At 43.3% G+C, this 27,155-nt stretch overlaps 2 protein-coding genes across 3 annotated transcripts; both read left to right on the forward strand.

Moving 5' to 3' along the window:
* The first annotated feature begins 130 nt into the window (after positions 1 to 130).
* Positions 131 to 6,105, forward strand: arsb (arylsulfatase B). The gene is made up of 8 exons (XM_088281925.1): positions 131 to 525; positions 1,162 to 1,348; positions 1,461 to 1,651; positions 1,892 to 2,099; positions 2,945 to 3,188; positions 4,380 to 4,450; positions 4,613 to 4,735; positions 5,158 to 6,105. The coding sequence occupies exons 1-8, from the start codon at positions 274 to 276 to the stop codon at positions 5,415 to 5,417; spliced, it is 1,536 nt and encodes a 511-aa protein (XP_088138051.1). The 5' UTR covers positions 131 to 273; the 3' UTR covers positions 5,418 to 6,105.
* Positions 6,106 to 7,606: 1,501 nt separating this feature from the next.
* On the forward strand, positions 7,607 to 26,430 carry lhfpl2a (LHFPL tetraspan subfamily member 2a). 2 transcript variants are annotated; one of them, XM_088282185.1, is made up of 3 exons: positions 7,607 to 7,905; positions 23,147 to 24,426; positions 25,332 to 26,430. In XM_088282185.1, the coding sequence occupies exons 2-3, from the start codon at positions 23,997 to 23,999 to the stop codon at positions 25,586 to 25,588; spliced, it is 687 nt and encodes a 228-aa protein (XP_088138311.1). In that variant the 5' UTR covers positions 7,607 to 7,905; positions 23,147 to 23,996; the 3' UTR covers positions 25,589 to 26,430. The 2 variants fall into 2 exon arrangements, with proteins under 2 accessions (XP_088138311.1, XP_088138312.1); XM_088282186.1 differs by lacking the exon at positions 7,607 to 7,905 and adding an exon at positions 19,525 to 20,057.
* The last annotated feature ends 725 nt before the right edge of the window (positions 26,431 to 27,155 follow it).

Here is a 27,155-nt window from a genome sequence, read left to right on the forward strand (position 1 = left end):
CAGAGTAGGAGAGTAGCAGAGCTCATTTCGAGCTAACCGGAAGTTGAAGTCCAGGCCAGCGTAGTGATATGATTTTATTTTGAAAGTGTCTTTTATTCTGAAGGTGGCTCGTCAGCGACCTTTTACCGTAATGCCTAGCATGAAAGAAATGAGGGGCACGTGGCTTGACTTGGTCTTCTCAAGTGAAGGCGGGCTTGAGCGCAGCGAAGCGGGCTTCCTGCTTTACTTTCTGACAGCGCCTTCACTTCCACTTTGCCGCACTTCGAGGTGAAGATGGCCGAAAAGCTTCCTATCTTCGCCTTGCTGTTGACTCTCGGTTCCCCCGCGGCGTTGGGCTCCAAGCAGCCTCATATCGTGTTCATACTGGCGGACGACTTGGGTTGGTACGACGTGGGCTACCGCGGATCAGAGATCAACACGCCCAGTTTGGACAAGTTGTCGGCCGCAGGGGTTCGCTTGGAGAACTACTACGTCCAGCCGCTTTGCACCCCGTCCAGGAACCAGCTCATGACCGGACGGTACCAGGTGAGACACCCGGACGATACCGTACTGCACAGTACCCGGAGGCCAGTGCCTTGTTTGGGGGCTTCGGTTTAGTTAACTAGCGCTAATAATAATTTATAATTATATAATAATTTATAATTTATAATTTAGTTAACTAGCGCTAATAATAATTATTATTATTATTAATTATTATTATTATTTATAATATTATTATTAATAATAATAATAATAATTGATAAGAAACGGATTGATAATAGTAATAATAATGATGACAACTATGATAAATGATAATAAATAATGAATAATAATGACGAAGAATTAAAACATTTTGAAACATCTCTGTCATCTATTTAGTGTTTCTAGCCTGTAGTACAGAGCCCTGTTGTGCAATTAATCGAAATTCAATTGCGATAACGATTATTACACTCAACGATTACAAAATTGGTGTAATCCTATAAAATGATTATTTCATACAATATATACAACATTGTTAAAATAGTACTCAATTTACAATTTGAGTGTTACTCATAATTTTAATTTTGCGTCAGCGGTAATATTGACTGAATTAAACAAGAAGAGGATGTGGCGTTGCTGCTGTACCGTAGTTCCCCTCTGGTTTGGTCTTTCACCACCGTGTTGCGTGTTTGACATTGGCAGATCCACACGGGCATGCAGCACCAGATCATTTGGCCGTGTCAGCCGTACTGCGTGCCGCTGGACGAGACGCTGCTGCCTGAACTGTTGTCCGAGGCGGGCTACGCCACGCATATGGTGGGCAAGTGGCACCTGGGCATGTACAAGAAGGACTGCTTGCCCACACGCCGCGGCTTCCACTCCTACTTTGGTTTGTATGCGCCACGTTGCCCTCATGTCAGTGTGCAGCCTCCTTCCCCTTTACGATATTCCTTTCATATATACCACAGGTTTCTAACACAGATTATTCATATGTGCTCCAGGCTACCTGACGGGCAGTGAAGATTACTACACTCACATTCGTTGTAGCCCCATTGCAGCCCTGAACGTGAGCCGTTGCGCTTTGGACCTGCGGGAAGAGGAAGAGGCCGCCCCAGGATACAAAGGCTATTATTCCACAGAGTTGTTCAGCCAGAAGTCCGTCCAGATCATCTCCAAACACGACCCCACAAAGGTGACTTGTAATATTAATTATTGTCTTGTAACAATAATATAATTTTTTTCCCTCCTTGAACCCCCCACCCCTCTCCCAATAATTTTATTTTAAAAGTAGGAAATACAAAGTGGTAGTAGGATATTTTTTATTTATTAAGTGGATGATGAATTGACGTTAACATTGGCACTCAGATATTAAGTTTTCTTGTAAAAATGAAATCTGTACTAAAATTAAAAAAAAAACATGCTTGTGTTTCAGCCTCTCTTCCTCTATGTGGCGCTGCAGTCCGTGCATTCGCCCCTGCAGGTGCCCGAGCGCTATGTGGCACCATACTCCTTCATCCGCGACCCGCATCGCCGGGCGTACGCCGGCATGGTGGCAGCCATGGACGAGGCAGTGGGTAACATCAGCATTGCCCTACGGCAGGCCGGACTTTGGGCCAACACTGTCCTGGTGTTCTCCACAGGTACACATGCACGCAGTACTCTGCTCGTCCAACAGAGGGCAGCTCAGAATGCTAAATTGGCTTCAAGATGACGACCCATTCATAAAGTAGCCATATAATACTCAGGTGGGAGTGTTGTTCAAAAAAAAAAAAAACTCTTTCCATCTGGTAGTGTTTCAATGGAGGCCTTGTCATAAAATGTCCACCGTAAGGCTTGCCGTTTTTATCAGCCGTAAACACCTGGAACCACACTGACAACTGTAAAGGCGTATTTTCAGCACATTGGACTTTTAAAGTGTCGTTACAAAACAATGCAGTGAAATCGCCGGGGGTGGGCGCAGGTTGTCAGACGGTTTTTGTATTCACATCAAAGGATAAACTTGTTTGCTTTTGAGATGATGTGCAGCCTCAACACAGACTTTAAGCCGACTAGTTTATTCTTTTAAGGGGCTTAACTTCTTTTTACACTTGTTTTACAAATCTGACTTTATTCTCGTAATATATTTTTTCTTGAAAAAAAACAACAATATTCTTATAAAATTAACACTTTTTTTCAACTCTTAAACAAATATACCTTTATTGTCATTTAGTTAACTTAACTTATTAAAAATATAAAAATTTATTTGAATTTGGAGTAATGGATAGACCGATTTTAACCAAAAAAACAAACCAACCTCATCATTATTGTAATACTAATACTTCTAATCACATTTTTCTCATTTAAACTGCAACTATATTCACCAAATATGAAGAATTGGAGCAGATGCACCTCATGCTGCGTCACAAAAATCCAAAGAAAAAGCCAAAGACTCCCAAAACATCTGCAGCCTGCTCTGAATTGTGTCACGGTTCGATCTCTTGGACAGATAACGGCGGCCAGACGCTGCAAGGCGCCAGCAACTGGCCACTGCGAGGCAGGAAGTGGTCGCTGTGGGAGGGAGGAGTCCGCGGCGTGGGATTCGTGTCCGGGCCGCTCCTCCAGCAACCAGGCAGCGCCAGCCGGGAGCTCATCCACATCTCTGATTGGCTGCCCACGCTGGTGGGACTGGCGGGGGGCCGCCTCAACGCCACCAAGCCTCTGGATGGATTTGACGTTTGGAACACGATCAGGTGACGGATGCTTGATGATGTTCACTCTGAAAAGACAACAGAGTATTGAGTGCCGGCTCATTTACAGAATTCAGACGGGTCTATCAACCTGATCTCAAATTTTAGTAATCACTTCTACAACATGGTAGAAACCAGCTTTTTGTGAAAAGATATATTTTATGCACAAAAGTTAATTGTATGCTAATATTTTTTGCTTTATTGACACCGCAAACGTCCTTCTACATAATACCAACAACAATGAAAATGTGCTTTTAGTGGCGAAATAATGTATTTACAAAAAAAAAATAAATAAAATCACCATTGTAACAATTTTACGTTTGACTACTTAACAAACTATTTGCACGCAATGATTTCCAATGGAGAGTTTGTAATCGGTCCCTTCAATGACTCGCCGAAACGAGGAGCGAGCGGAGGGGGGCGTGGCCATGTTCCTCCTTAAAAGTAGGTGTTTTTCAAGCCATCACTTATTTCCTAATTTCTCATAGACGAATAGATCAAAAAGAAAATGTCAGTTTCCTGATAAAAAAAAAAAAAAATTATAAACTGATCTTGGGTCTTGTCCTCTGAGCTGCTTATCTTCTCGAGGGCCGCGGACGAACTGGAGCCTATCCCAACTGTCTTTGGGCAGTAGGCGGGGCACACCTGCACTAATATTGAGAGGGAAAAATAAATCTCCATTCGATTATTATCAAAATCGTTCAGCCCTCGTTTGGATACCATGCTGTTTGAATGATGCGCTATCGAATCAAATCCCGGAATTCCGAATTGTACAAGCAGGACATTCCGCTGTACTCCATGTTTGTTTTTCCTTCACAGCAGCTGAGTCCACTTTGACGAACATTTCTTTTTGCTCGCTGCCTAAATGTGGACGTGGTGAAGGAGGAGGTGAAACTGAGGGTCACCACACCACAAAGTGCTACCTCGCATCCCGCCGCTCTGCTCCCATTGGCCGCTGCGTGTCAGCTGACCACTGCCTGCGCGCTGCTTTGTAATTGGCCGGAGTGAGCGAAAGCGGGCGGGTGGCGGAGAGTTATTTGTGTTATCAGACGTTGCGGTCTGTGTGTTTTCTCTGCGGTCGGAGCACATGACGGGTGGGTGCGCTGTTTTAGATTTACACATCCCACTTGTGTGTTGTGTGTTGTGTTCCGCGTGTGTGTGTGTGTGTTTAACACACCTCCGTTTATATTCCAGCAAAGGCTTTGCCTCGCCCAGATTGGAGCTGCTACACAACATTGACCCGTTGTACAACGATATTGCACCGTGTAAGTCAATGACGCACATCCCCAACACTCCCATCCACCTCTCAACAGTCATTTTTGTCTCAAATCAAATTTTATGTCGCATTTTGTCAATTTATTGGGGGGAAACTCAGCAAAACTTTGAGACCCTCTACAGTAAATATCCTCGTCATGTCCCCCATGCAGGTCCCGGCTCGGAGCGTCTGCGATCGTTAGATGGCCAGAAAGGAGTCTTCCGGTCCGGCTTCAACGTGTCCGTCCACGCCGCCATCAGATCCTCAAACTGGAAGCTGCTCACGGGATACCCAGGTTAGTCTGGAACCACAGAGACAAATTTCATGGTGATACTGACATGCTGTTTAGGCTCTTCCCATACCAAATTATGGTAAGAATGTGTTTCCGGGTCCAACCGTCTCTATTGTTAATCACAAGCCATAGAGTTAATCCGTTCATGTCAATAAATAAATAAATATGTTTTTTTTAAAAACTGAAGATACGGGAAACTTCTACCCAATGAAAAAGCAAAAGAAAGTTAATGTTTTCATGCAAAAAAGAAAAAAAAAACTTAATTCTATGATGGAAAAAAAGACAAAGAAGATTTTTTTGACCATTCAACGAGAAAAATCAAAATTATCTATCCTATGGTGTGAATAACCTCTATTTTTGCACAAAAAAAAAAGAAAAACAAAGAAAAAGCCAAACACAGATTTGAACCCTTTGATGCGGCCCAGGTTGCGACGTTTGGTTTCCACGACCCGGCCATAACGTGTCCTCTCCCCGACCCTCCGAGCCCTTGAAGCCCGTGATGCTGTTCGACGTGCACAAGGACCCTGAGGAGAGGAACGAGGTGTCGGACATTTACCCCGCCGTGGTTGACCGCCTCCTGGGCCGTCTGAATCACCATCAGCAGAGCGCCCTGCCCGTCCACTTTCCTGACGACGACCCGCGCTGTGACCCGGGCACCACGGGAGCCTGGGGACCCTGGGCCTAGATGATTCTCTCCTAAGACGAGGAATCGGGATTTACATGCACTTCTTGAACATTTTAATGGGACATATATGCAATATAATGAAATATTACATTCTAAGAGCTGCGTTCTGCCGTTACGAACAATACTATTCAAATAGTTTTGGGGAGAAATCTACGACAACGGTGACGTGATTGAACTCGACTTGAAGTCACTTCACAGCAATTGCCAGAGAAAATTCCGCTTAACAATTCTCTCAGGTATATTTTCTTTATGCTCTGCGAACAACGATAATTTTACTGCAGCTTACTGTGCAGTTGTGACCGTCTCTTGTTACTGTGTGTATATATATGTTTGTATTATACCGCCCCCTGTTGGTCAAGCCGCGCACGCGAGAAGGCACTGCACAGTCCAAATGCAATATACGCAAGCTGTTTAATTCTTTACTGTCCATTTATGATGTTATTACGTGATTTGATAAAGTACGACGGTAATATACATACATTCTTACATACACACATATGTAGTTTTTAAAGGTTTACAATAGTTTTCTGTTTTTCTAATTTGGAAAAACTCATGTTTAACAGTGACTGCATGATAATTGACATTGGAAGAAAATTATCCAACGTACCAGTAGTATCACCTTACGGCAATTTGTGCGATAATAAATCATATTTGTAAATGCAAACAATACTAAAAATATCATAACACAGTGGCTATGCAAGAATTGATACGTCTGAAGAAAAATGCTGATTCCAGCATAATTGATCATTTACTTTTCCAACGATGCCTGTATGTAGTATCACTTTACTTTGACTGATCTGACGTTGGGCCTTGCTGTGTCAGCTTCTTACCAAACAAAGAAAAGAAACGTTAGTACCGTTGCTGGCATTCCTTGGATTCAAATTACTTGGTGCGAAAGGGGTGAGCACTCTATTTGTGATCGGTGGGTGAGGAATTTAGCATGATGTTCCACTTGAAGGGGATCATTTGCAACCCTGGAATTGGTGGGAGAAGCTAATTTTCCTTGGACGCTCTTTAAACTTTGACCCTCTGGCGTTTGACCTCGCCAAGGAAGACCCCCTCAACCTGACCCCTAATGCAGGGCTAGTGACCTTTGAACTGTCGTGTCAACAGGACAAAACCAACAGAAATCTTTTAAGAAGCCATGGCCGAAGAGACAGAAATTCCCCAAAAGACAGGAAATTTGCCATCTTGGTTTGAAGCAGACATTTTGTCTCTGTAGAGCCCTCCAGATTCCACCACCCACTTTTTTTTTTTTTTTTCAAGAGTTCAGTTCAGCCCTCTTCCAAAATCAGAACCACAAATGCAACAATGATCTCCATTTTGAAAAAAAAAAAAAAACCATTAAGTAAACACACTTTATTTGCTTTTGTTCACCACAAAATTATGTTGGAGCCCCTTCCAAATGCCAACTATCTGCTCAGCTGTTAGCTTTACTGTTAGAAAGGTTAAGTCTCCGATTGAAACAGAGATGGCTACCTCACAAAGCCAGACGACAACAGGGAACACTCAGCTGCTTTCGGATATTCAAGTCATCCTTTTGAATAGCTTCAAAATGTTGCTTATGTTACACGCAGTAATGAATAGGGTATAGCATGGAAATGGTATATTTATAGTATTGATTCAATTGTTTTTATATTTTTTATTCCCACCCTCTATAATCTATTTCTTTGTATTTTTGCAAACTGAACTAAATTATAAGTGGTATTTTATTAAGATTGTTTATATTACAATTCTACTTAATCCTTTAAAACAGTCAAATAAAATCTAATCATCAAATATTTTCTTTATAAGCAAAATCACGGTTGCTGGTGTCCTGATTGGCTTTGTATACTTCCGGCTGCCAAATTGTTCCCACCGAAATTCAAATCTCAGAACTCAAAACAGTGACAAAGCAAATCACATTTTCACCTTTGCTGATGTTCGTAGTGTTAATGTAATTATTTGAAATATATTTATTAAATATATTTTTTCATTAATTTTAAAAAGAATAATTCTTTTCACAAGTTGTTGTATTGGTATTATTATTAGTAGTAGTATTTGTTATTATTATTATTATTTCACCACGTAAAAATATAAATGGTTAGAGAGTGCTTATTTTACTTCGATTTTCCTTACAAATCACGGATGCAGTTTCCTGATTGGCTACTTCCGCAGCGGCTCGCTTTCGATTTGTTGTTACTGCTAGCCGTTCTCTGATTGGTGGCCGTTCTGCGAGTAGATCACGCCCACCCAAGCAGCGGTTCGCCAGCTCCTGGGCTGGCGGGTTTGGTGGAGGTTGGCGGCGGCCATTCATTCTTCTGCGGTCCGCCGGAGGACGTGGAACCAAAAAGAGCAAAAGGCAGCTAACTCGAAGGAAAGAGAGTTCGCCACATTCTCATCTCACTCCTAAAAAGAGGGGTGAAACATCCAGCCACTTTGACAAAGGGAGTCGTCTTCTATCTTGTGGGAGTTTTAAAAAGCTTCCCTCAGCATCTCTCAGTCCCACGTAAGTTTGAAGATATTTTTTCCACTTCTCTACAAACAAAACACTTTCCTACATCTTTGCTCATTTTCCCACTTTTCCAGTCTCGGCGGGACACTTGCATAGTCGTAGCCGAGTTGACAGACACTTTTTTTCGGTTTGAAGCTCCTCTGATGTGGCGTCCATCCACCTAATTTTTGTTGTTGCTATGAATATATTTAGGAAACAAAACGCTCATCAAATTAAGAGACGAACAATCTTCTTTTGGCGAACCTGAATTTGACTGCATTTAATGTTGATTTGTGCTGAATCTGCAACATGGTCGCCCCCCCCCCCCCCCAAAAAAAAAACATGACGTCACAATATGTGAAAATTAATGTTTTTAACATACTTAGAGAAAGAATTTCAAGACCAAAACGCAAATGTATTCTCTCTCTCTCTCGCATCACTCCATAAACATATTTTTATGGTGAACCACATTTTAGCTCATTAATCAGCAGTAAACTGCTCTTAAAGGTCGATAGCGGATCGATACCAATCAGTGCTAGCTGGCTTCATGAATGCTGAGATGTTTACACTGGTGTTAGCTTGCTGGGTCGTACTGTACAAACAGATGAGTTTGGGGTTAATGAAATGAAAACAAAGAAGTGGAATTGTTTAAATAATTGATGGGCTTTGAGAAGGACTGCTTTTAATTTAGGAACACAAAGAACATTTGCCACCTCAAGACATTTATTCTAAATAGGAAATAGTTGGTACTGCCTCCCTCTCTCGAGGTTCAAATGTGTTTTCTGGCTTCCTCCCATAATACAAAAACATTCATGTAAGCTTTATTTACTCAAATACTCAAAATTGTCCAAACCTGAGTGTGAATGATTGTTTGTTGGATTGTCTGGCAACCAGACCAGCGCGTGAAAAGACTGAGTTTGTTGAGGAAGTTAGTTGAGTTACTGTTTGGTGACTTGACTGAACGAGATTAGTTAGTTGAGTAGCTTAGTGAGTTAGCTAATAAGCTAAGTAGGCAGTCAATGAGTTAGTAGCGTAAGTTAGTTGAGTGAAGCACCCGAGTGAATTGGTTGAGTCAATAAATTTGTTGCGTTAATAAGTTGAGTAGGATAGTAAGCGTGCGAGAGTCAGTTGAGTCAGTAATTTGGGTGAGCAATATTTTGTGTCCATCCAGCTTCAAGATGCGACGAATTGACAGTTTCACTAAAAAACAACAGAATTCTCAAAAATCAACAAATCGATTCTGCCACCTTTCATGCATCAAATGGAGCATAGGTGCAACTGATGTATTTTTCACGTAAACAGAGTTTAAGCGACATTTCAAAGTAACGCCGCCCCACCTGTGATTTGTTCTCTGTGGGTTGGGGGATCAGTGGATGGCGTCTAAGATTGCTCTTCTTTTGTGACTGCGGGTGAAAGTGTTGTCAGCCGTGACAAAGCACTTTGGTGTCGGGTGTTTGGCAGCAAAGCGAAAAACACGTCCATGCCTGGAAACTGTTAGGATGAAACCAGGGATGTGTTTACCGTGTAAAGTAAGAAAATGTTGATAACTATTCACTGATGTATGTATGTGAGACAATGCTTGTGGTTTGTGCCGATGCACGGCATCCCTCAGGGTTCTGTGTTAGGGCCACTTTCAACTGCACAAAAAAAAATATTCAGGGTTCATATATCCCATCCCTGCGGAACACCGCTCTCAATCTTTGAGGCCACAAAAAAGTGCTGTGCTGTCTTTCTTGGCAGGCAAATGGTGCAGATGCATCGGGAAAGCTGCGTTACGAAACTTTCAAAGCGCGGAAAAAGCTCGCCATCGTCTCGTCACACGTGCAGTTGGACAGAAATTAGAGCGTACAGTATGGCGAAAAACGACAAACTCCCGCACGTGCGCCACATGGCGAGCCTTTCATGTTCTTCAGAAGTTGTCCACGCTTTGGTCTTTACTCATAAATTCTGTAATCCTTCTCAAGAGGATTTAAGAGCATTTTGGAGGATGTAGAAATGCCCAAAATAAACACACATGAATACAAGTTTATTGTGATTAAGAGTTTTTCTCGTAATGTGACTTAATTCTTTGTAACGTACCCGTACACCTTTTTCTTAAAAAAAAAAAAGAATAAAAAAATTGTTTTGTTTGTTTTATTTCTCGATTAAATAAGATTAAAAGATTGGCAGACTTCAAGTGTATTGTTTTAGATTATACCTATTTTTGGTCTAAAAGTGCTTGTTATATTACAAAAATTTTGCGATAACATTAAGCCATTTTTTAAAATTAAAATAACATCAAAATTTTTGGAATTTCACTTTTTTCTTTTCAGTGTAGCCTTAAAACCTTAATGTAAAACAGCTGTTTATTTTTTTCTAGTCTCCTGTTAATTTGGGCTCGTTCGCATCATCTATCCGCGTTCTATCCGACTTTTGGAGCTGTTGGACAAGCTTCCAAAAGGGAAAAAAAACTAAAAAAAAAAAATGGTTATGTCCGTGTGAAATGTGACAAAGTGCATCAGGCAGCCTTCAACGTTCCCACGTCCCATGTCCTACTTGTGCTGCCAAACAGCTGATTTTGGAGTCGACCAAGTGGCACAAAACCTTTATTGCTACTGGAAAAAATGACTTTCATCCTAACAAGCCGTCTTTTTCCCCCCTAGAATTCCGACTTTATTTCTGTAATTCAGCACTTTAAGAGCTTACCACATTTTCTGAAAAATACTTTACTTATGACATAACATTATTGCTAAGATTGCCCCCCCAACACAACGTGTCTTTTTTGTAGTAAAATTGCAACTGTCATCTCATGAGGTTTTACTTTCTTGTGGCCGTTTTCTTTTGAAAAAAATAAATAAAAATCTTTTTTTATCCTATGTTACATTTTTAATTCATTTGAATTTATTTGTCAATTTTGACTTAATTCTCTTAAGATTGAGATATTGGTCAAGTTTTGCCTCCTCAAAAAAAGTTGACTTTTTGGATAACATTTAACCCTTATTCATGTCACGTTATAATTTTTAATTTCAAGATTGCAACTTTTTTTTCGTTAAAAAAAACAAAATGACTTCTTTATTGTAAAATTATATAAAAAAAAATTCGTGAAAATTAATTTTTTCTTCAATGTGTATTTTTTTCTCATATCTATTGAAAAAAAATATATTAAAGTAACACGTTGTCATTTTTCTTTCGTAAAATTGCAAGCTGGCATCAGGCGGCCTTCAACGTTCCCACGTGGCTTCCTGTCCTACTTGTGCTGCCAAACAGCTGATTTTGGAGTCGACAAACTGGCGTGAAACTTTATTGCTGGAGCAGTCATGCACTCTTGATTAGATTAGTCGGCTCTTTGTTGGGGGGACGGGGAGGGAAGGACCTAAACCTCCTGCAGCCCCTGGAGCTTACAGGGTGGGGTCCTGGGCCAAAACAAAGCACTCCCCCTTAAGAAAGAAAAGAAAGAAAGGAGTGAATGACTTGTGGGGGAAGGGTGACGTCCCTTTTCGTTCGGAACTTTTGGGGGCGGGGTGGTCATTATTTTTCGGGGGTTAATGTGCGCAGGCGGCTGCTGTTGGCCAGTCTGACGTCATCATCATCACCGCTGCCGCCAACATGTTGGAATATTCTTGATGAAAGCGGCGACGTGTTCTCCGTGTACGCAGCTCCATGCTAATGTTTGATGGTTATGCGGCTTCAAGTCACAGAAAAGCCTCGCAGCTGCGTGCGCTACAAATAACACTTAAAAGCAAAACTGTTTTGCCTGAAGGGGACGACAGTTATCCCTTAAATTATGAATTTTGAGTTTTCCATAACCACGTTTGTAGCTGAAATCATAATTTCTCATTGAAGTGAATTGAAATGTTATTAATCTGTTCCGTTATTTTATTTTTAAATTTTAGGACTTCATTCTTGAAGAATTGCAACTTTTTCTCAGAGTATTTTTTTTGTCTTTGTTTTTTTTTTTTTTAATTTACTTTTGGTACATTTTTTCACAGTCACTTGGATGTTTTTTTTCTTGGAAAAAAAGCAACGTTTTAATCTCACAACATAATGACCGTTTCCTCCCCAAAATAAACGACAATTATAATTTTTTCAAATTATTTAATTTATTTTTTATTCACGTCTCTTGCTAACGGCGGCAACGCTTGGTCCCTATCCCCCCGTGACTAGCGGTCACATCGCGCAGGACTGGCTAATGGTCTGAGCAGCTGTGGTTTGATTTGTAGTGTGACGACTCTCCAGGTGACTCGTAGACGGACTCGGGATAATATTACGTGACCCGTGGGACCTCACACACACACACACACACACGCGCGCAGTCGCTCAAAGCTAACGTGAAATAGCCAGTAAAGTGCGAGTCCAAGTGATATTTTCTCAAATTGTGTTTTTGGGACCCGAGAATATGAATGAAAACAAACAAAAAAATGATTTGGCCACTTCTTGTTTTACTCGACGTCAGCAATTTTCTGGGCCAACAAACGGTAGAAAAATACACTTTTAAGCTAAAAGCGGTATTGTTTTGTTGGATGGGGAATTGATTTAACGAAAAAAAAAAAATCAACTGTCTCAGATTTTTCGTGTAACATTACAATTTAACTCCTGTAACTTTACAACACTCTAAAAATTGTAATATTACAAATTTGAGATTACGACATTTTCCTCCCAAAAATTTTTTTGAAGATCACTATTTTCTCTTAACTTTCCAAATTTTGTCGGGAATTTTTAAAAATACATTCTTATCCCAACAGTACAACTTATTTTTCATAGCATCACAACTTTATTCTTAAAATTTTGATTTTCTTCCGTACATTTTTTTCCCTTGCAATATTACTTTTCCGTTGTAACTTTTTAACATTTTTAAAATAATAATTTTAGTTTTTATGACTGCGAAATGACTTTCTTCAGACTTGTGGTTTCTTCCTTTCTTTATTCTTACCGTATAAAATGAGTACAACTATGTCACATTCTACAGACACAAAAACAAGATCCAAGGGATGAAACAGAGAAGATAAGAAAAAAAAGCTTTTAGTTTGACAATTAACTGCAGCGTTCCAGGGTCAGACATCTGTGATCCATCTCCCGGGGGCTACGTCTGGAGCTAACGCCCCCCCGCCCCCCCCCAACCCTTTCAGAACCCCCCTCCACCAATCCCCACTCCGCCAACAATGACTTCCCGCTAGTCGCCTCAGAAATCATTCAATCTGACTGCTGCTACTTTCTTTTTTTTTTTTTTTTTTACTCGTTCCTCTGACCTCCATCCGTCAGCGCTTATGTTTTGAACCACAATCGTCTGTATATAAATACAACTTCTGTTCTTGTCATTATTGCTTCGTTAGCGCTAGACAACGTAGCTCATTTCAACCAAACAAAGTTTAGAAGTTGGAAAATATCTTCAAAGGTGTCCAGTTTAGTGGTTGGATTTTAGTTTAATTTTTGTTTTGTTCTCTTTTCCATCTGTTTCGTGGATTTTTTTTTTCCATAAAGTTCCATAATAAGGGTTGTGCGTTGTTTCCGCAACAGCTCTAAAACGACAATACGGGCATCGCTAATGTTGTTAGCACTGTAAATACTCTGCCTTCATCAGAATACCGTGACTAAAAAAGTGGCAAGAAAGTTTATAAATTTTACATTTAAAACAACAGTCAGAATAATACAGTTGGTTCCAAGGCGTCTTATAAAATTGACGTCAACTATGTATTCTTAGCTGTGCGTGCGAGAGAACATGGACAATGTGGTTGAAAAGTCAAAAGTCCATCTAAATGGCGATCGTTCGGACATGGCGGACGGAGGTCTGTCGTCTGAATAAAGACGCACCTTTTTGCGCGAAAAGAAGCCGGAACAAAAGTTCAATTAGTGAATTGTATTCGTCATCATTCTTTTGCTATGATCTGTTCCCTCTCTCATTATTCATCCAACATGTTTTTTTTTTTTTTCAACAACAATTATAAATCAGCTTTCCCAAATCGGCAGCCATCTGTTGCACGTCCGACTTCATCGCTGTACCATGATGTCATGTTTGTGTGCGAGTGCACACACACACACGCACACACACACAGCAAAGGAAATTGGCGAGTACGAGGACAATCATTGCATTAGCAGCCTAGTTTGTAATCAGCGTGAGCCCCGGGGAGCAGAAGGCATTTTTTTTTTTTTTGCCTCTGCAGCTGTGTGAAGTATTTTTTGAAGGGTTAATGAAGAGGATTAGCATGGAAGTTAGCGACGATGATGTCACGTTAATAATAAAAAAAAAAGTTGCATCATGTAGTTAATTTGCAGATCATGTCTTGACCGTTTCCTTCAAGCAGTGCTTCTCAATTATTTTCTGTTATTTTTGATTGAAGCAGCGTTTTTTTTGAGGGGGGGGGGGATTTTTTGGACAATTTTGTTGCGAGCATCTTTTCACTCTCTATTTTTCCCCGATTAGTTCCAAATCTCAACCCCATATACTTGACAAATTGTTGACGATGAATCACAAAACGTTTGACTTTTTTGGCCCTGAAATTCGATGACTGCGGTAAAGGAGGAAACTCCGGTAACAACCCACGAGGTCATCTCTTGACCAAACGTCTTGTTGAAAGTCCCGCCCTAAAGACATTCATGGCGAAGTTAGTCCCGTGTTGTTCCCTCTTAATTTCCAACCCTCAGATACCCCAACGTGCGTCTGAATAGAGTCTTTTGTGGCTGCTGTGAGCATACCTCCAGACACCCCCCCCCCCCCCCACAGCCCCCCAGGCCCCCATAAAGGCCTCCCCCAGCTGTGAAAGTATCGCCCGTTTGCCAAGAGCTATTTGCAAGCTAAGCGCGTCACTTGAAGAAGGTCCGAAGACGAGCGCTGATAATCTTGCCAAAACTCATCTTGGGAGTTTTCAGACCTGAGGGACGCCGTGTTTCCTGGATTTCCGAAGAACTGTCTGCGAAACAAAAATGGTCTTTTATTGACTTCCGTTGTGAAAAGGACGCGACTGATGCTCAGCGGTTGATTGACGCTGCCGCTGGATGTCGGCGATGTTGGCGTCATCACGCCTCGTGATCCCGCCGGAGCCCGTGTGGGAATTGCATATTATTCCAAGCTTTCTCCGGAGTTTTCTTTACGAAGAGTCTCCTCGGGCTTTAATTGATTACATTTCTTCGTTATCGAATCTGTGATAGCAGCCTTCGGTTTGTGTCCTTTTTCCAACTAATACAAATCCTTCGTTAATCTATTGTTGACACGCCTCCACACGTCAGTTTGGAAAAGCGTGGAAGTTTCCCGGTAAATTTCAGGAAAGCGTCCTGTAAATTTCCGTGGTGATTTTAGTTGGATTCTGGAAATATTGCGCTTGATGTTAGTTGTTGGAATTTATGGAAAGGTGTCATATTCATGCAAGGTCGTTACATAACCGTGATTGCTCCATTTTTTATTTTTTTCCACTTCTCATTTACAAAAAAAAACTAAATCGTGGATGGAATCCAGTTGCTCTAGTCACAATTCTGCTGACATAATCACTTACGTCCCCCCGTTGAGATCCAATCATTGATTTGGTAAAATGCTGTTTCAATTCCCATTCATTAACTTAAAAGATTTGTGACAGAAAATTCCTGGAATTACGCAACCCAATCCATGACGTAATTGTACGGCATCTACTAGTTAACTCAATGTCGCCCTCTCCTTTTATCCAGTGAGGATGGTTTTTCCGCTCTGCTAGTGTATTTTCTCCGGTGAACTGCGAGTGAACCGAGGTCTGGATCGTGTAAGAGGAGGGGAGAGCCATTAGTTAATTCTCTCCAGCCTGATGTATGCATGTCATTACTTTGAGACGAGCCGAGTGGCCTAAAGCAGGAAGACATTCCGAAGTTTATGACCTAGTTTACTAGGAAGCATTACCCGATGGAAAATCCTTGTTTCGCTACTTTGTGACCAATTTCGCTTTTCAACGAGATTCTGGTTGTCCTGTGAACGCTACACGGCGAAGAAATAAAACAATGGAAACCAATCTTTTATGAGGTTGTTTTCAAGAAGCTAGGCCCGGAACTATCCTTTTAAAGTTGTCGTTCCTCTCAAAAGTCAATCACGGATTTTTTTTTCATATAATTCTCATTAACTTGTATCGTATTCTAGATTCTCTCTTCTCCTCCACGGTGTCCTGTGAAAAGCGCTCACTTCGAGATGTTTTTTACAGCCGGTGTTGAGGTTTCCTTCCAAGCCGTTACCTCACGTAGTATCGTCTTTTCGACGGAGGCTTCACACAGGGAAGACGAACCAAGCAGAAACACACTCCTTTGTGAATATAAAGACTTGCGTGCGAGACGCGAATTAGTTCAAGCCGTTTGCCCTTTTTTCCCTCACTCACTCAGCGTTGGTCAAATGACATCAAAATGACGTATTGTGACATTTTAATCCAATGATGCGATGACTTTGCGAGTCATCATTCCAAGCTGAGATCCCGTTCCCGCCTTGTTTCTGTCAACAGGCGACGAATCATCATCGAGCGCGTCCTGAGGTTCCACGTGGGAGGTCGGTGTCCCCGCCCCTTTTACATTACTACACTCCTTAACTTTGTCCAAACACTTTGGCCAAGGTTTTCCATAGGAGGCGTTCAGACTAAAAACAAACCAGGCTTCCTGCTTTTCTCGCTTTGATATTTTTGGGCCTCTCATGATCAGGACTACAAAGCCGTTGCCATTCCTGCCTTTGTTCCCCTCCCCGGTGTCAGGCACCGTCAATCATCTTGGAACCATCACAACTCAGCCAGATGCTGACTCGTCGCCTTTGTACTTGACACGATACGGTCAAGTTATATATTTGGGTGGCATTGGAGGCAATCTGTCATCTTCCGCTGACTCTGGAAATTGGTCTGGCGGTATTTATCAGGTTGAAGAAGGAAGTTGGGGGGGGTGTCTGAGGGAGCCCTGTTTTGGGGGGGCGGGGTGTATGTTTTTCCAATATGGGGGAAAAACAATGGCATGGCCGATGGGGAGCGGGGACCACCTGTGAAGGTCATTTTAAAAGTGGAAAGCCCCCCATGCGATAACAAACACGGTGATCGCTTGTCATGTCCATGCCCGAAATAGTTGAGGTTGATGTCAGCCGCCTGTTTCCTGTTATCTCTCTCCGTTGTTTTTCAGCTTCTGTCATGGTCAAGTTCAATATTCAGGCGGTTTTTCTTTAAATGTGACATGCATTTCTTGACACAGTCGAGGATAATTTAATTGGATGGTCCCTGTTGCTTCAAAAGCACTTCGGCATCTGTCTGATTATACCGACCTCCTTTTCGCCCCACGTTTGTCTTTTGTTTCTCCCGGCTTTGCGTACAAGGTCACGTTGAAAATACCCCCGTCATCTTTTGCCCCCGATGCTGTTCGGATAAAGCCGCTTGAGAGTTCTGCGTCGGTGTCGTTTGTGAGAATCTCAGCAGGTCGGCGCCTCGGGGGTGGGGGGGGGAGTCGGGATTACCGCACGCTCATCTCCGGCACAAAAAGACGGTGGGAACGATGCTTCCCGATATCCGACCAAATACCTTCCACCCTGGCTCTGCCGAGTTCCCGATTTCCTGTGTCTGGCCTGGAAAGCAGAAGCACGGGATTTGCAGCGGCAGGGCTTTCCTCTCCCCCAGTCCGCATTTATGGATCCTGCGGCTGTTTTCGGGGCTAAGGTGGGGCTGGAAACGGTTAAACATAATGGATGCAGTGTCGAGCCTGAGGGCCCCCAAGCTCTGGAGTGCTAACAGTGGGAAAGAGAGTTTTACTTGGGGCCCCTCAGGACTCTCCAGCCCGTCAGCAAGCAAAGGAAAGAGGTGTGAAGAATGTAACCCCCAATTTAGCTTGGTCCCACTTTCACTTTTTGCACCATTGTGTTCTTTTGTATGCGTGAAATTCATCTTGAAGTCATCGCCAACCGTCGGCCGCTTGTCTGAACGTTGAATGCCACAAAAACCGGAACTGGGGTCCCTGCTTTTTTGGTTTTCTGTCAAGAAAACTTCACGTTAGCCCGATTTGGCCAACATTTAATAGAATTTCCATCAGGCACTTTGTTGTTTTCCCCGCATATGTTATATATTTGTCGTAAAAAGACCCGCGGGAGAGGTTTGTTTCCGCCAACACAATGCTCAATCCACCACAACCCCGCCATCAAGTCCACACACCGGAAACCCCAGAGGTCTTGGTGCCCCCGTGGCCCACGCAGGTGCACCGCCTGTTTACCGCAACTATTCTTCTCTTCCACTCTTTCCCACGTTAGTTTCCTCTAGACGGCACTGCTGGGATTTCCTTACCTTCAACACATCCGCGTGTGTGTATGCTGAAGCGGCGGACCCCCCTCCCCCCCTGGAGCGCTAAGACTCCCCCACCATGGCCAATCGCAAGCTCGGCTATGCGCAGCGTATTCCCAGAATGTTTAAAGGTGGGACAACTCCATATTTCCAAATACGGAGACCCTCAGGGAAATGTTCTAAGCCCCCAGTTTGATCGTCGTATCACATCCCTTTAAAATGCTCAACTCTAATTCCCACTTCTACCTTTGGGTGTCCTAATAGCTTTTTTTTTTTTTAAACTCTCTGATTATTTTCTGTAACATTTAATCACTCAATGCTCTTGTATCACAAAAAAAAAATCCTAAATTCAGTTCCACAGCATTTCAATTACATTTTTGAGGTCACTTCCTGTCGATGGAATCCGCCCCAAGGCTTTCATCCATGCATCATTTCTCCGCAGAAGTAAGCACAGATGCAAATAAACAAAACGCAGTGTGTCGCTTTGGCGAGCACGTGCGCTTGCCGCGCTTTCCTGCGATTGTTTGCATATTTCGCATCTGCCTCCACGTGCTCATCGAGGGGTCTTCATGGCGTCCAGATGGTCTTGACGCTGAGCTTCTCCGGTTGCAGACAACATCCCTCCGCCCCACCCACGCCCGTGGATCGTCTCTTTCGGTTCGTTTGTTACGGGCCGAGCCGGGACCGGAGATCGAAATTGCAACCGTCGGCTATGGGATACTTTGCCGCAGCACGTTTGTTTTGGCTCTTTGGAGCCGTCGCCTGGTAACCTGCATCTCGCGGCCGGCTTTTATGTGGCCGTTATGTGATTTTATTCTTTTTTTTTTTTTTTCTTCCACTGGAAAACTCTCGATGGGTTGCATACCGTGCCAAATGTTCCGTCCCTCATCTGTATCTTCCATCTTTTTTTTTTTTTTCTTCCACGTGTTTGCTCGTCGTCCGCCATCTCTTTGCGCAACAAGTCGACCTGACGGTACTGATGTAAATAAATGAAGCACCCCTGCTCTGAATCGTACCGGGATGTTCTTTCATCAATTTCTCATCCCCTTTGCAAAACTTTTGGTCATCAACGCTCACAAAGTAACCTTCGAGTCTCGTTGCTGACCGATACCGACGACGTCTTGAGATTGTTATTCTGAGTGTTGTCAGTCAGATCTTCACGAGACCATCGATCACATCCTGACAAGCAAATACCAAACGAGCAGCTGATGTTTTACGCCCGGCGACGATGTTGCCTCGGCCCGACGTCGCTTTGATGTGAGATATCTGGACTATGTCTGAACTCCTGAAAAAAAAAAAAAAAAAACTCGTATCGCTCTGTGTCTTTAAATGACAAACACTCGCCAACCGGCTTGTTTCGCAAAGTTGTCAGCACGTGAAGCGAAACGGAGCCCGGAGTCGAGGTCTGCTTGAGACAAACGGGTCTTTTTTTTTTTTCTCCATGTGGAACTCATTTGTCCTTCCTTTGTCGGTGAACACAAAGGTCAGTCCAACGGCGGACTGAAACGGTGAAAGACACGAAGCGGTGAATCGGCCGCATGTCCGGACGGACTCTTTGACATCCTGGCAGCGCTCTTATCTGAGCATGCCCCGGAGGAGGTTCGCGATGCGGATGAGCTCATCGGCTTTGATTGCGAACAGTCCTCGTCGGGGGCCGCATGACGGGATATTGCTCTTGGCCCGTTGGAGAGGAGTGACGAAAAAGCCCAGTGAGACAAAAGAGGGGAGATCCAGCTCTGCTTGTTGTTTTAACCCAGATTTGCTGCGCAAGTGTGGCCACCATGTGGACCCACTCACCAAGTGACCCCTCCTACCCTGGAAGAGTAGCCAATCAGAGGAGACGTGGGCGGGGTTAGAGTGGAACGGTTCAGGGTGGCCTCGTCACAGAGCAGCCACTGGAGTGTCTGCTCTCCTGAAGAACTGGACTACGAACCTCCATGGAGACAGGTTGGACCATTGTTTGTATATTTATTTATTTTCTTTATCATTGGCTGGACACGTGGTGCGGCGAGGCTGATAGAATACGCCCTCTCGAGTCCTGATCAAAACATGGCCGCAGATGTGCTGAAGTCTTAGGAAAGATTGGCCCGGTTGCTCGTGGAAAAGCTGACTCTGCCGTCCCGCTCTTATTACACCAGCAATATTTCCTCCGCTGGGGACAAGTCCAAAATCTGCACGCGACCTACGGAGCTCATTGTCGGAATTTCTAGCTTTGCTTTAACTTGCTTTTTGGAGCAGGACCTTCTCGTCCAAAATCAAGACAATGCATCCGAAATTTTACGTTGCCGTGAAAGAATACAACATTTGCATAATAAATTTCTATTGGAACGATAATGAACCCCCAAAATATCGCGGTTCTCCTCACTATATAATTTTTATTTATTTATTTTTTGAATGGGCTTTTACAGTGTACAGAATAGATTTAGAGTTGCTTGTATTTTGCCATATTGTCCCACCACATGTCAGTCAGCACTGCAGGAGACGGATGTCATTAATGTCAAGAAGAAGAGGCAGAGACCCGTCATTGTTCCCAGAGAATTATTAGAATATTTAGCTGTAAGAATTGTTGGTTACCCTTTTTCGTATGCGTTGCTGCTCTGTGTGTTAATCTCAACTAGACTTTGTCTCGTACTGTTTTTCGATTTGCTGTGAGAGTGAGAACAGGTGGCAGGGAATGCTTGAAAAAGTGTGTTTTAATAAAATTAAGTGTTTTTAAAGTGTATGGGAAGCATAAAAATATGATTTTTTTTTTTTTTTTAATAAGATCTTTAGTGCAGATTGTATCCAGAAGATGGTGCCACTGCTCCGCCTATTCAAAGCACGCAGCAAAATGTCGCCCATTTTTCACTTTCCTGCCAACCGAGATGATACTGTTCAGTGTGTATCGCGATTGAAAAGTGGGCGTGCGAGCGTCTTTCGTGTCTGAAATGTCCAAAACATTCGAAGGCTTGCTATGTCGACATTTACTCTACAACAACAAAATCAAAACCAAGGCCTCACAGAAATGCTGATCCAGGTTATATCTTCTCCTATCATTCCCATGGAAAGGCAGCACCGTAACGTGTGCGATTTGACCCCTTTTACGATCCCCGTAGGTCATGTTGTCAAGTCAACAAGGAAACACTGAAGTTCCTGTCTTGTTTAGCATGCAAAGAAGAGATAAGGGAAGGGGGAAAAAAAATAAATAACGACCCCGAGGCTCTCCATTAAGCAGTTGACCTGGGGTCAGCCAGCGCCTGATAGCGTAACGGCGGCCCGGGTGTCATGTGACTGCTGATAAGCTTCCCCGACATACAACAGTCTCATTGTGGAGACTTGAAAAGAATACAAAGATCCAATACAAGAAGTCTGTGGAAAGTCAACGATAAAGATGCGTCAGCTCCATTAATAGACGGCGTCTCTCACGGAGATGCTCCAATTAGTCACTTGGTGCGTCATCCACTTAAAAAAAGCGTATTATGTCTTTTTATTTTTTTTATTTTCCCCACAATTTAAAATAGCTGAATAACATGATTGTGGTGTGCTTTTATCAAAACACCCCGAGGATAAAAAAAAAAAAAAAAAAGAATAATAGTACACTTTACACTTGTATTGATTGTCTGGTTGATATCGGCCTGTTTGAGAAGGTGACCCGGTGCCTGCAATGAAAGCTGTCAATATGTTTTGTTTACGTCATGATCCTTTCCCAAAGCGGCCTCGTAAGTGACGGCCACTAAAAAGTCATGAAAGTGAACCGGCAGCGACGTGAGGTGGTGAGCGCCTCTGATGCAAGCCGACATGTGGCAGCCGCGAGGTTTCCATCCCCCCCCCCCTTTGTGTGGTCTTTGACGTGTCTTTGATCCTCGTCGTCCCCGTTGAGTTACGCCTCTGCTTTTCCAGCGCGGCATTTAAAAGTGATGACCTCAATATTCAATTCAGTGAGCGCTCGGCTCGCCGCGAGGCCAGATGCCTTTGCGAGCGAGCAGCATCTCAAGAGCGCCTTTGATGAAAGTTTAGTTTGACACCCAAGACAAACGCTTTCAAGGCTTTTTTTTTGTGAGGGTCAAACATTTGTTGGCCAGTCACAGAAGGCTAATTCCTCTCTGACAGGGAAACTGTCCAAAAATATGTGACGCGTCGGCGATAATTGGGCACAGCTGCACGGATTGAGACGCTAGGTCGCGGCAGGACATTTAACCTTTGAACCCAACGGTTGCACATTGGCCAACCAGACAGCAGCCCAGACCTGGTTCTTGGTCTCCAGTCCACGTTGGTAGCTGCTCGAATAATTAAATAATTTTAACTTCAGTAAAAATGCAGAATCAAGTTGACCCAAATTCTGGTCCACATTAACAAGTCTGAACTTTGGAGGGCTTTTGATCCATTTATAAGACAACAAGTGAGTAAAGAAAAAAAAAAGCTGAGTCAAATTGGTGTTCTAGGACAATTTCTTTCCAAGAAACACTTAAAGTGCGTTTACAAGACAATTATCTGGTTAAAAAAAAAAAAAAGCAGGAAAAATCCAAACCTGAGCGAAAACAGAGCAAGTCTGTTCCTTTGTGGTTGTTTATTTGTAGACGTCGTCTTTTAAAAGCTTGCGCCAAAGTGGTGGCCCTTATCCCGTCAAGCCCTGTAAAACTTTTTCCTCCGTTGACACGACAACAATCTCGTAAAAAATTAAGAAAGCCCCGTCAGCGCCTCTCTTATCGCGGAGAATTTCTTATTCATTGATTTATTTATTTATTTTTTTTTAACCACATTAGCACCTCCACTTACAGGAAGCCCTGATCTCCGGACACGCCGCCGTCCTGTCGCCATGGCGATTTGTTTGTTTGTTTTTATCTCGGTGGCAGTTTTACGGCGGCGATGGGCCAGCTCGAAGGCGGATTGGCGTCGTAACCCAAAATCCTTTTTTTTTCACGCTGCCCGAGAAAGCCAGCCCCCCCCGGCACCTGCGTTCCCGTCGAAATGACACCAACACGGAATGATAATGAAGTAGGTCAGTTGCTGGGGAATAAAAAAACTGATTCACCTTTATTTGTTTTATGATCCGGCAGGTGTGTCCCACGAGGGCTGGCCACCGGGGGAACGCCGCCTTTAAACGATGTAGAGGCGGAAATCGCAGCCAAACTGCCGGGAGGGGGCCAACGAGTCAAACGTTGTCAGAAGATACGAGGAAACGCGGAAACTGTCCTTTGACTAAAAAAAAAAAAAAAGGACCATAAGAAGGACTGAAGAGACTAAAAAAAGGAGCAGAAAGGATTAAAAGAAGTTGAAAAGAAAGGAGCAAAACATGGACCAGACGAATTAAAAGGACTGAAAGAAGGAACCCGAAAAAAAAGGGCGCTAGACAACAAGCTGAATGACGTGACTGCAAGGAAACAAGAAATTAAAGGACACGTCAATGTAAAACTAAACACAAAGACTTAAAGAAGGACTTACAGAAGGACTTGACGTGCTCAGGGAAGAACTGAAACAAGGACTTAACTGGCGTCCTTAATTGAGGACGAAAGCGGCGACTAAAACGCGCAGTGAAAGGACTTCGAGCAAGGACCCGAATGACGAAGCAAGGACTTGCGGAAGGACAAGCTCAGAAGAAGGACTTAAAGGGCTAAAATAACTGAAAGAAGAACTTCAAAAAGATTTGAAGCAGGACGGACTGAAGGACTTGAGGAGGGCCAGACGCAAGGACTTGAAGAAGTCCTGAAACAAGGCCTTCCGGCAGTGCTCCAACGAGGGCTTTGCGGACTTCAACAGGGCCTGCAGAGTGACTGAAAGGAACTGAAAGCGCTAAAGCGAGAACTGAAGGCCTGAAGGATTTAAAAAAGACTAAAACAGGGACTTGTAGAACCGAAGGAAGGCTTGAAGGACTTTTTGAAGGCGCGTCATTCCCCCGAGGCGTCGACCATGTGCCACGTGATCGTGACGTGCCGCTCCATGCTGTGGACGCTGCTGAGCATCGTGGCCGCGTTTGGCGAGCTCATCGCCTTCATGAGCAGCGACTGGCTGGTGGGCTTCCCGCGCACGCCGGACCACCACCACCACGTCTCGTCGTCGTCGTCGTCTTCGGCCGGCGAGGCCTACCGGCCCACGCTGGGCATCTACGGCCGCTGCGTGAAGCTGCCGCACCTCCAGCGCGGCGGCGTCCTGTGCGGGCCGTACGCCGTCCACTTCGGGGAGATCGCCAGCGGGTTCTGGCAGGCCACGTCCATCTTCCTGGCGGCCGGCATCCTGCTGCTGTGCGCCGTGGCCTTCATCTCCGTCTTCACCATGTGCTTCCAGAGCATCATGAAGAAAAGCATCTTCAACGTCTGCGGACTGCTGCAAGGCATCGCCGGTGAGAAAACAGACCGTGTTAAAAATATATCTATAATTCTTAGGCCTGTTTGTCACTTCTCATTTCTTACCTTCAAGAAATGGGAAGCAAAGTCGTTCATTTTATAATAAAATAATTCTCTTTCTGGATAATTTAATCAGAAGTAATTCACCAATTGCGTGCGTGTCTGCTGTGTGCTTGTGACGCTGGTCATGTGTGTGGATGTTTATGTCAATGTGCATTTGTGTGTGTGTGTGTGTGTGCGCGTCTGGCCTATTAAAGCCATACCTTCAATCCATCAGCGTGGCCGGCCTGCACGTCAGATGTAGAGCAGCAACATGTGGAAAGAATTTATGACCTACTTTTCATTTCCTTCTCCCACACCACGCCTTCCGCACAAGGAGAAACAAAGCCATAGAAACACACACAATGACACGTTTTTCACGGGAGGTATACAAAGTGTACACCCCCCGGTTTGAACGTCAGATTTTTGTGATATGAAAACAAAAAATGATCACAAGATAAGTCATTTCAAAAGCTGTATAATTCAGTTGAAATTATGAAGAAATAACGGAGAAAATTTGCTTGCTTAAAAGTGCACGCAGTTGGGAAATGGGCGTGTTCGCAATGAACCAATCACATTTAAGTTATGTTATTTAGGAAGCAGCGCTCACTTGCCACAATTAAACCCCAAATAAAGTTCAGCTGTTCTCGTCGGCCATTGAACGGCTGTGCTTCGAGTCAGGAACCTGGACGCATTTGGGGTCAAAGCAATCATTCTCGAAAAGGTCTTTGGGGGGAAAAATATGATTTTATTCTTGGAATAGCATAACCTGATTCTCCAAAACCTCTTAAGTGTGTGTGTGGTTATTTTTCTGGCGCACGCCCACCATTAACGTGGTTTTGCCCCTCGCCCATTTCCCCAGGCCTGTTCCTGATCCTGGGCCTGATGTTGTACCCGGCCGGCTGGGGCTCGGACAAGGCCCGCTTGTACTGCGGCGTGGAGGCGGCGCCGTACCGGGCCGGCCTGTGCTCCATGGGCTGGGCCTTCTACACGGCCGCCGGCGGCACGGCGCTCACCTTCCTGTGCGCCGTCTTCTCGGCGCAGGCCGAGATCGCCACGTCCAGCGACAAGGTGCAGGAGGAGATCGAGGAGGGCAAGAGCCTCATTTGCCTCCTCTGAACGCCGCCCACGCCAAAGACTCCGCTCGCGCTGTAAATACGTGTACATACGCTCGCATCCTGTCACTCTTTTCATTCAGGGGTTACGCCACTCCCAACTAATAAAAAAAAAAAAGCCCACTCGGTGGGGATCAATCAACATTGCAATATCCACTGGCTCTCTTTTTCTAATTGTGCGTATTTATGTGTGAGTGTCAAAGATTATTATAGTTAACAAAATAACTAAAAGTGAAATAAAAAATCTTATGAAATAAAATGAAAACTAAAAAGCTTTGATTGAGAATTGTAGTTTATTAGATAAAACTTTTTGAAATTGTACTCTCAACAAATGCGGTATAGATTAAAAAAAAAAACTCAAACACTAAAAGTAATAAGCTAAAGAAAGCATTTTTGAAAACAAGTTGAAACCAACAAATTTGTTCAAAAAAATCATTTCTAAAAAATAATAAATTTTCAGGTGTGCATTTCCCTAGATCTTAAATGCCCAACAGCGCACGCGCGCGCGTGTGTGTGCGCGTGTCCATTTAGCCACGTATTTTTGTGTGTGCACGTGTCCAAGTGTGTCTTTTAGTGTGTGCAGACGTGTGAGTCCTCGTGTATGAGTGCGTAGTTGTGTGTTTTTAAGTGTCCAGTTGTGCACGCGTCCAAGCGTGCGTGTTCAGATGTTCTCGTGTCTGTTTGTGTATTTAAGTTCTAGCGTGATTGTGTCTCTTTTGTGTGTTCGTGTCCAGAAGTGTGTAAAAATCTTATGCGTTACTCAAAAAGGGTTAAATGGCGCCCTCAAGTGTAACACGGCTGCTAGTGCGCTCTGACTTCCACCAAATAAATGATTGCACAATTTCATTCTGATTCAGACACATTACTGATCCCTAAAAAGGCAATTCCTTCGAAGTGACGATCAAACTCTGAACCTATTTGACATTCTACACTACCTCAACATGCAAAAGTGTTTCACGGAGAAGAAAAACGAAAGATTTTTACAAATATTTTTATTTAATTTGGAAACAATAAATACACAAACCTCAACATTATGTTCGTGTGCAAACCCAATGTCCGACCCAGCGCAATCTTCTGAAGCCGGTAAAACATTGCCATGCATCATTTCCCCCCACATTTTGATTGTCAGTGTTACGACCATTTTTAAAGTGTTTCAGAAGGACATGTTGAAATGAACACTAGTTAAAAAACAAAAACAAAAAGCAGAATAAGAGAAAAACTCAAGCGTTTCTTTCGAAATTTAAAATAATTTAAGAGGTTACTTTAAGATGAAGTGAAATTTCAAGACTCGACGGCTTTTTTGTATAAGGCAAGTGCGCTCACGTTTAGCATCTTAAAAAAACATGAAATGAAATGTCTTCTCTTTGTTACTGTGGCAAAAGTCACATTTATATTCATAATAATAATGAGAGTGGCTGTGGGCCATCCTGAGTGAAAGTGAGGTAAATGCGCACACACGAGAGACGTTTAAAGTGCAAGCTGGCGAAATCGGACGATTGAGAAAATACAGTGGAAAAATCCAGAAGAAAAGGAAAAGCAACTTAAAACTGCCGCGTAACTTAATATATTTT

This window comes from Idiotropiscis lumnitzeri, chromosome 18, assembly GCF_059441095.1.
Source record: "Idiotropiscis lumnitzeri isolate Australia: NSW breed Sydney's pygmy pipehorse chromosome 18, RoL_Ilum_1.0, whole genome shotgun sequence".
Taxonomy (NCBI): domain Eukaryota; kingdom Metazoa; phylum Chordata; class Actinopteri; order Syngnathiformes; family Syngnathidae; genus Idiotropiscis; species Idiotropiscis lumnitzeri.